This window comes from Chinchilla lanigera, unplaced genomic scaffold (genome assembly GCF_000276665.1).
Source record: "Chinchilla lanigera isolate Chin_1 unplaced genomic scaffold, ChiLan1.0 scaffold00001, whole genome shotgun sequence".
Classification (NCBI taxonomy): Eukaryota; Metazoa; Chordata; class Mammalia; order Rodentia; family Chinchillidae; genus Chinchilla; species Chinchilla lanigera.
Window position 1 is genome coordinate 22,821,832 of NW_004955402.1, and position 10,010 is coordinate 22,831,841.

Below are 10,010 nucleotides of genomic sequence, written 5' to 3' on the forward strand. Positions count from 1 at the left end.
GGGGCGCACGTGCAGCCGAGCCCACCCGCAGGCATTCCCGGGCCGCCGTCGCCGCAGAGCTGCGGACACCGCACGAGCGACTGCTCCCCTGTCCGCGTCCGGGAGGAGGGTCGCCCCGGTCGGAGCCGCCGGGTCGGGTGCAGGGGGAAACGCAGGAGGGGAGGAGCCCGAGCGAGAGGGGAAGGAGGGGGCGCGCCGGCCCCGCCCCCTTCCCGCCCCGCCCCCGGCGGCCGGAGCCCGGGCTGCAGCCCGGCGCGCAGGAGCCTGAGAGCCCGAGAGCGGAGAGCCAGCGAGCGAGCGCGGCTGCGGCCTCCCCTCGCGCGGCGACCCGGCGTCCGACCCGCGGCTCCGCTGTCCCCGGGGCCCGTGGCCCCGCGGCAGGGATGCATCATGGCCACGCTGGCCTGCCGGGTGCAGTTCTTGGACGACACGGACCCTTTCAACAGCACCAACTTCCCCGAGCCCAGCCGGCCGCCGCTGTTCACGTTCCGCGAGGACCTCGCTCTCGGCACCCAGCTGGCCGGGGTCCACCGGCTGCTGCGGGCGCCCCACAAGGTACGGCCCGGAGAGCGCGCCTCGGGCCGTGGCCGCAGCCCCTTCCCCGTGTGCGCGGGCTCGGGGCGCCGCAGGCGGGCTCGGCTGGGTGCGGCCCCCGGGGACGGGCGTCCAAGGGCAGGTCCGTCTCCCCGTTTAACGCGGGGGCCCTGGGCACCCGTCGGCTGCAGCGGGACCCTCCTGGGCGGACGGGTCAGCCCCACGCCCGGGCCCGGAGCTGGGCGCGCGCGCGCCAAGCAGGTGCCGCGGGGCCGGAGGCGGCGTGTGAAGGTTCCCGGTCGCCGTGCCGTTAGCTCGGCCGGGTGGGCGGGGTGGGACTCGGAGGCGGCGGTCGGCCCGGTACCCGGGCGCGTGCAGAGCTGGGCGCGGAAAGTAGCCCCGCGCCGCGGCAGTCAGGTCCTGGAGGAGAGCGCTGAGCGACGCCCGGGACAAAACCCCCTCGGGCCTCTGGGGCGCTGCAGGCGACCTCGCGACCCTGGCGACAAAGCGCGCTTCCCGGGGACACCTCCTCCTCCGGGGGGCACCGCGGAGGACGCCGCCTGAGCGCGGTGGTAGCGCTCACAGTATCCCCTTTTTCTTCTTAGAAGCAGGTGGCCCTGGGAACCCTGGAGGAGCGGTCTCTGTGGGAGGAGGGGCGGGGGCGGCGGCCCGCGCACAAAGCCTCAGCCTTGGAGCCCCAGATGAGTGTCCCCAGGGAAGAATGGCTTCTCAGTCTACCCGGTAGAGGGTTTTTTTTTTTTTTTTTTTAGTAAACCCTTTGAAGGAGGAGGACAGGCGTCTTGTAAAGTGATTGTTGCAGGGAGCCGGGCATTGAAAGCTAATCATTGAGTTATCCGGAAACACCCTTCCTCCCACTTAAACAGATTGACTGCACCTTGAAGAATTACCTCCTCGGTATATTTTCTGCCTAGGGTTCACGTCAGAGCTTGGAGATGATTTATTCCTTGAGGATCAATATTGGCAAATATTTCAAGAGATAACCTTTGGTGCTAAGAAGAACAAAACTGATTTTGAAAAATTCTCCAGGTTTATGCATGTTGTACACCTGCTTTGGAAGCAGGGGAGGAGGTTGTGTGGAGAAAGCTCTAGGTTTTGGGTGGTGCTCCCCCTACCCACTTAATTACACAGTAAGGGGCTTAGGAATAAGGATGGGGCAGTTCCATCTTATTCCGTACTGGTGCAGGGTGGATACAGTCACTGTACAAGGAGACCTTTCTGGCCATAAGAGCAGTTGGATTGGGAGACACAGGGGCAGAATGATGGATTATGAATTCAGTTTATCAGAATCACTTTAGTAAATTCTCTGGTTCTTCTCTGTGGATTCAGTGAAAAGTTTTTTTAACAGGCTTCTTCCACATCATGATTATTCCATTCATTTTGGTCTCTGATTACAGTGATCTTTTGTTGAAACCACAGAAGACTCATAATTGTGGCCCTGTGACCTTGAAGTGGTTTCCTTGGATTTCAAACCCTATATACATGGGTTGACCTTTCAAGTTTCTAGCTGAAGTATGTTTTTATGTTTCCATGGAAGAGCCCCATAGTCTTGATCTGGTGTGGAAATCCTAGTGCTTCAGCACTGCCCCCTCCTCCCTACCCTCAACTCAAAGCCACTGTACAGCTGTGGCACTGGCTTGCAGGACTTTCTAAAGTGTCTTTTGTGGAACAGAAAGAGCCAGAAAGATATCTTACAGAGACCTTTAGCCCTTGTCTTGGGGACCAGCCAGCCTTATTCAGAATCTTTTGCCCAAAGACCCCTGCAATGTGTGCATATTTGTGATACTGTTTTTGCTAGCAAGAGCAGAGCAAAAGCTGGGTATCCAGGTGCACACCTGTCACCTCAAGTGTTTGGGAGGCTGAGGCAGGATGGTGGAGAGTTGGAGGTTACCTAATGAGTCCAACTCTGTCTCACTGTCTCAAAAAAGAAAGAAAGAAAAAAAGAGTAGAGCAAGTAGCTGATTTTATTAAAGTTCTGTAAAGCAGCATGCAGGGCATTTGTGTGCCTAAGTGCACATTCGTATCCTTAAGATACCAATTAGCTTCCAGTAGAGAATCTTAAAAATGAATGATCCACCTATGATAAAAACAGCTAATGAATTTTAGCACCTAGCCTGTAGTGTGTGCACCACTGGGATTCTGAATGTATGATCTTATTTAATATTATACATTTAATATTACACAGTCCATCAAGCAAGGACTTTCACTATCCCTATTTTGGTGATGAAGGAACATGTAGTTTCATTGTAACAAAGCAACTTTTACACTTCCAGCGTTTAAAACTGTGCATCATCTTTTCCTTTCCAGTGAAAACAAAAAAGAATTTAAAAATAAACCAGCAAAATTACAATAAAGGATGTCAATTCCAAATAGGACCCTACAGGCTCTGCTGATTCTCCCATCAAGCGGCAGAGCTCAAGTCATCATTAGGGGAGAATTTTATTTTAAAAGTGACATCTTAAACTGTAAGGGTGTCTGTTAACATCACAATTAAACATGCCAAAGGAGAAGCCAGGTTGTCAAAATGCCCGCTTAACCCACCCAAACATCTCAAACCCACCCTTTGCTGACCTTCTATACCCCATTTTAGGAAGTTTTTAAAAAGTCTTCTTTAAACAACAGAAAATAGACAGGTACATGTTGGTAAATGCTAACTGGCTATATTCACAGAGAAACACAGTGTAATCTCTGAGCCCAATATACAAAGAAAGGGAGAAAAAAGCTACAGTTCTATGCACTACTACACAGGGGCTGAGCACCTCCCAGCTTCCAGCAGAACAAAGGAAGTGGAGGGTTTTCTTTTTTCCCACAGAGCAAGGTGGTGTTGATTCCAAAAACTTTGTGTGGAGACAGGAGCGAATCAAAATGAATTTAGAGCAGAAGTTGTAGAGATCCTTTTCCCACTGTATTCTGCTCAAGGTTTCTCCCCACAAAGTTGAGAACAATTAAATAACCTAGTTTCTCTACTAGTGGTAGGGAACTGAGAGTCCAGTGAAGCCCATGACTCAAGATCTCAGTGCTGCTATGCTTCCTGGACCAGCTGTGTGGCTGTGGACAGCTCAGGGGACTTCCAGTCCTTTACCTTGGATAGTTCAGCCAATGAACTCTTCAGGCCAACCACTTTTTGGCCTGGGGCCAGAGTAAATGTTAAGAGCAGGAGAAAGGTCTTGCAGAATTACTGGCCTGGTTGAGTTCATAGTGAGAGGCGGGAACTATAATCACCAACCCCTTCTGTGAATTAGCTAATGGTAAGGGAATTGAGCCGGGTGTCGTTCCAGACCCCTGCCACTAGTAAGTCTTGCTGAGCTACAAGGAATAAGCCTCCCAGGTCTGTGGAGTGTGGCCTTAGCAAGAGGGAGAGTTCCTTGGGGAAAGGACACTGGGTGGTAGCAAGTGGGGAGAAGCAAAAGCCCTGGGCAGGCACACACTCCCAGTGTTCTCAGCTGTCCTCCATTTTTCAGGTACGCTGGGAGGAAATTTTAATTGAAATAGATCATGCAGAGAAAAGTTCATGGGTCATAAGTGTGCAGCTGGGTGAGTTTTCACAAACAGATGAACACACCTGTGCAAGCAGTCCTGCAAAGGTCCACTCAGAGGGTCTTAATTTTTAAAGCTTGCCTAAGGATTCTCTTGTCTTGAGACCCTTTGAACCGAAAAACTTCTAAGCCCTTTCTGGCTGAAACTTGAGTCTGAACCTCAGCTAATGACATATTAATTTCACTCATGTCTGCTGACTCCATTAGAAGTTACTCATTTAGCAAACCTGTTGTCTTGGACAAAAACAATATATTGTGCTTATTATTTTTTTTTTCCCCCCAGACTGATAGAATGTTTTTTCCCAAAAAACCCCACCAGCTTTGCATAAAAATTCTTGGGAAGTTGATTGGATAAATAATTACTTGGTAACATAACTTGTCAAAATAGGGGAGCTGCTCATTTTGTTTTTTTTGACTGGACTTAGTGAGGCCTTTTGTTTTTGTCCTCAGATGTTGCACAGCTGAGTATTAGAATTTATTGCTGCCTTGATGTTATTAAAGAAAAAAATTGTAATTATGAGATTTCTAATGTAGAAAGCAGTATGTGGTAGAATTAATAGAATCAGATATTTTAAAGCCTGAAATGTGTTTTGGATTGAATGTAGTGCTAAGATATGCACTAAGATGAGGATCGCTGTTAGTTTTAGAGCACAAATCCACTGGTATTATTGCACTAATGAATGTCTAAAGACATTTAAGAATCCTAAGACTATTTTTTTACTCCTTTGATCGACAAAACTAACATTGTAGAGTATTTTTACAGTGATGACAAGCATGAACGTCAAAATGACAATTATAACTTTGTAATTTTTTAATGACTTAGTAATTTAATTTAGGAAATGTTTTATTGCCTTCTATTGGCTGGAGGGAGCATGGTGATAATAGCTATGTTGTTCTGGGCACTTGCCTCAGCCGGGAACTGTCCTAGAAAGGCATCACTTCCCCCAAGCACTAGGACCAGACACTGGCACTGCTCCCTCCCATAAGCAGACCAAAACTGGGAGGAATTCACCTGGTCACAGGAGACTGAAGTTCCTGAGTTGGCTTCTGGCAGTGGATCTAAGTTTTTTTTGTAGGGAGAGGTGTTGGGAAAATGCACCGCCGGAGACTGAACGCAGGGTCTTCTTACTGAGCCACATTCTCAGCTCTTATAAAAAATGTTTTCTTTTGAGACAGACTCTTGCTGCATTGCCCAGGGTGGGCTCAAACTTGGGATGTTCCTTTCTTAGTCTTCTAGGGTGCTAGGATTACAGGCATAGGCCCCCCATAGCTGGCTAGATCAAAGTTATGAATGACTCTACTTCGGTGTCTTGAATGTTCTCCTTCCAGGCAGCCTGTCCACATTACAGCATGCATCTTGTCACGGGGTTAGTCTTGAGTGTCCCATATTCATTCCTTTCACACTGATTTGGTCTTGGTGATTACCTTTTTGCCTCAGCTACCCCATCTGTAAAACAGCCGACTAGAGCGAGGATAATACCCTTGCTACAGCAAGTATGGGCTGGGCACACCTGGGCTCTTACTAGAACTGCACACTCTCGGGCCTTCCCTGACTGTTGAATCAGAACATGTATTTTACCAAGATCCCCTGGTGATTCCTATGTACACTGCAGTCTGAACAGCATGAATTACAGCAGATATTCATTGGGCTGTCTCTACATGGAATTCTCACTGTCTCCTCTGTTTGCAGATACCTTCTCTGAGGGTGAAGATCTGGCTGCCCAGCTTGCCGTGTTGCCCCTAGAAACTAAGTAGTGTTAAGATGGGGTGTGCATTAAGATGATTGATTGGTGTTAGTTTTAGAACACAAATCCACTGGTATTATTGCACTAATGAATTTCTACCTTAATCCTCTTAAGAGACACATCTGTATGCTACATTACATTAAAATTTTTAAAAGATGAGATCATTAGTAAACTTGGCAAATGTGTTGTGTCATAGCATCTTAGGACAACTGTTTCAGAATGTTGTATGAACTGCTAAGAGTATCTCTGTAGAAGCAGAGTTGAATCTGACTCTGCTGTAATTAGCTCAGTTGGTTGGAGCCTTGCTATTGAGATCAGGATCATGGGATTGAACCCTTTATGGGTCAGTTGGCTTTGTTTCATGCATGGCCACAGACCATGTCGGTAACCCAGCCAGACATCTAGCAGGTGCTGTCCTGGCTCCTTGCAAGGGTATGGGTTGGAATGGACTGGTAGCAGAGGGGGAGGGGGCAGCTGTGTTACAAGCTTGTTCTAAGGGCTATATTGTGTGTCTCCATGTAAAACTTTATTTACTCACACAGCAGCTCTAGCAGGTAGACAGATAAAGAATTTCCAGTTAACTGATGAGGAAACTGAGGCACAGGGAGGTTAAGCAGATTGTCAGAGGCTACTGTGCTTTAAATGAAGGAGCTGGGATTTAAGGTGAAGTCTTTTTTTACTCCAAAGCCTGCAGCCAACTGTGTCCCATTATTAGAAAACCAGCAGAGCACATGCTGTCTGTACGGGTGGGGGTGGGGCAGGGGTTGCTGCCTGTCACAGGGCTGTGATTTAAGTGGTTGTGCGCTGGTAAGTCCTTCCAGGGTTGACACTTTGTGAGTCCTGGCCTTTTGTTTTGGAGTCCAACCTGAGCCTCTCTGGAAAACAACAGGACTGCCTTTGCCCTCCCCTGCCAGATCCGAAACGCTAGTTCTTATTGGTGGCAGCTTTAAAACTGATTAACATGCGGAGGCCCACTCGGGAGCACCCCTCCCCCGCCCTCCTTTCTTCTCCATGGTTTATTTCTTTCTCATGATGAAACTTCTGAACTCTTGAGGGGTTCTCTTCTCTCACATGGAGGACAGCCATTGCCCCTGGCAACCTCCACATCCTTTCTCAAGGTGTATACTTTTGCCTGTGGCTGGCTTGGGAAAGTCCATGAGTGAAGACCGGCTATTTAATCAGCATAACTGGGTCCACCTCTGCAGGTCATTCACAGAGGCTTGGGTATGTCAGCATCTTCTCCGTTGTAGGGACATTTGGATCTTTGGGGGTTGGAAAGAGAGGGATGTGGGAGGAGTGTATCTGGGCCTTATTCTGACCCACAATGGGAAGGAAACAATGGGGAAAATTAAACTACAATGAATATTAAATCTCACCATAGGGATCCAAAAAAAAAGACAAAGAAAAAAAAAATGGAAGGAAACTTTAGGTGAAAAGGGACTTGAGAGCTACATTAAGCAATGGCAACATATGGCCCTAATTAAAAACTGATTTAAACAAACATGTTGTCAGTAAGCAGTTGAGACCATTGGGGAAAGTTGAACAGTGACTGACTTTTTGATATTAACAATTATTACTTTTAAAGTGACATTGCATCTTAGTTACTTTTCTCCTGGCTGAAACAAAATAGCTGACACCCAAAGTTAAAGGAGGAAAGTTTTATTTCAACTCACAGCTTGTAGAGGTTTCAGTCCATGGTCAGCTGGCTGCAAGGCAGGGCAGCATGGCAGAGGGGCATTGCAGAGGAGAAACAGTTCATGGCAGGCAGAAGACAACAAAAACATCAAGGAAGCAACAAGCTACAAATGACAGCAGCTTTTTTCTGCCCCTTTTATATTCTATTTAGGCTAACTGGTATAGGGCAGGTGTCAAACCAGTCCATGGGCTAATTTAGTAATCACACACCATTAATACCAGCATCACACATTCTAGATCCAGCCACCTCTGAGAAAGTCCTACCTATGACTTGCATGAGGCTTTGGGGTTGGGGGACATCTAAACACAAAGCATAACCAATAACATTGAGGTTATGTTTAAATAAGAATTTGTTCTTTCAGAGGTATATACTGAAATATTTAGAGCTGAAATTAGATGATGTCTAAAATTTTCTTGAAAATGATCCAGAATAAAGGATAAGTAGGTGAGTCAATGTATAGAGGGAGCATGAGTCACAGTTGGATTGTGGGTATGTGGGGAGAGGTCTTGTCATATTTTCTTTAATTTTGCATATGTTGAAAACATTTTTTAAGAGAAAGCACTAAAGACTTACGTTATGAGTTTCAGTGTGCTTTTGGGACCAGAGCTTTTTCGTGAAGCATGCCTGTTTGTCCTGAGCATATTCTCTACAACTGAGATGGCTAAATGTCAGTGGATTTTTTTTGCCCTGCCTCCATTGATATTTTTCTTCCCACCCTCATGGTCATGTGGTATTTAAGATCTTAAAAAACAAAGTGTGTACATCAGTCTTTTTGTGTTCAGATTGCCTGTCCAGGCTCAGTCAATTCCTGGGGTGAAGTTAGCAACCACCAGTTACATAAACTGTTAGTTTAGGGAAAGAAATGTTAAGGTAGAGATATGCCTGTGATTTTAGCATATGCATCTGAATTTTTTCGTCATCAAACCAAGATGTGGCTGAGGCTATAATAAATGATACCAATATAAAGGCACTCAGCTTCTCTGTGACTGCTGGAACCTGTGGTATGCCTATGTGACCACCCTGGGGTCTTTCCTCATTCCAAGTGAGCCAGCTCTGCCTATAGCTTCAATGTCTCTCCACAGAGCATCTCTGAAGACAGTGTATAACAATGATATGGTATATGTGAAAATGTAAGTTGATTGGCTACCTTGATGCTTACAATCATCTTTTTATTTTGTATGGGCAGATCAATCAATTTGTGGGTTATCTATTGAGAAAGGAGAGGGGAAGATGGATCATTTTTAAAAGAAAAAATTAAATTACCACGAATCAACAAACGTATATGCCCAGAATTTTCTGTTTTCAGAGACGTGGTAAAAAATAGAATCTACGTTGTATATATTTGCAACTTGGCAACATGACTCCTCTTTACTGATTAGTTTTTTTTTTTTTTTTTTTTTGGTTTTTCTCCGGTACCAGGAACTGAACTCATGACCTTGCGCTTGCCAGGCAGGCGCTTTGCCGCTGAGCTAAATCCCCAGCCCCTTGATTAGTTTTATAATTTAGAAATTAAAATGTCAGCTTCCAAGGGAAAATATTTAGATCTTAATGTTAGGAAAAATATCTTACAAAATTTTTTTTTTTTTTTTTTTGGTTTTTCTCTGGTACCGGAAACCGAACTCACGACCTTGCTCTTGCCAGGCAGGTGCTTTGCCGCTGAGCTAAATCCCCAGCCCCCTCTTACAAATTTTTAACAAGTTGAAAAATGGAAAATGTTAATGATTAGTTCAATATAGAACAGTATTCCTAGCTTTGACAAAAAGGAAACAAATTAGTTTCTTGAGTGCCTTATCAAATATTTTTTAACATTCTTGAAAAGAAGAAAATCAAGATGGAATCTTCTTTGGTCTTGATAAAGCAGCTTTGCCTCATCATGCATTGATTTTTTATAGAAGAGAATGCCAGGGTCTTAACCAAGAATGTGTGGGACAAGCCCAAGATTTTTTTTTAAACTCTCAGAATAGAAAATAACCAGGGCATCTTCTTATTGGTTCAGTTGATCCAAAGGGTGTCTTGGGTTTTGTAGCAGATGGGTTCATAAGCAAATGCTCTTAGCATGAATAACTAGAACTGATGCGTGTAGAGCAGGTGGGAGATGCTAAGAGGTGGATTATTGGAGGGGAGAATGCAGAGGAAGTCCTTCTGGCCAACCAGGGTCACACACAGCACCAACACTAGTCACTGGCCACAATTTTGAGTAAAAAAGTTTATACCAATTACAATTTATATCACTTATGCACCTGCTTTATCTATGATAAATTGTGATACCTATTGAGGTAGAAGCTTCCTCCTTGCCTTGGAAAATAGCCATTAGCAGGGAAAGAGGAGAAGATTAGATAGAACCAGGTGTGGTCCATCCAGCAGATTTTATCATGAAGGAGAAGCCTAGGCATTAGGCTTGTATAATTGGCTACAGAGGTGTCTTGGTTACTTTTCTCTGTTGCTGAGACAAAATACCCAATGCCCAAAATTAAGGAAGGA

The 10,010-nt window shown here is 45.9% G+C and overlaps 1 protein-coding gene across 8 annotated transcripts in view; it reads left to right on the forward strand.

Moving 5' to 3' along the window:
* Window positions 1–228: 228 nt before the first annotated feature.
* The window catches only part of Fhod3 (formin homology 2 domain containing 3), a 455,934-nt gene continuing 446,152 nt past the window's right edge, over window positions 229–10,010 (forward strand). For all 8 annotated transcript variants that reach the window (XM_005372817.2, XM_005372818.2, XM_013510258.1 and 5 more), the window contains exon 1: window positions 229–555. In XM_005372817.2, the coding sequence (XP_005372874.1) occupies window positions 391–555 (165 nt within the window). In that variant the 5' untranslated portion in view covers window positions 229–390. The remainder of the gene's footprint in view (window positions 556–10,010) is intronic.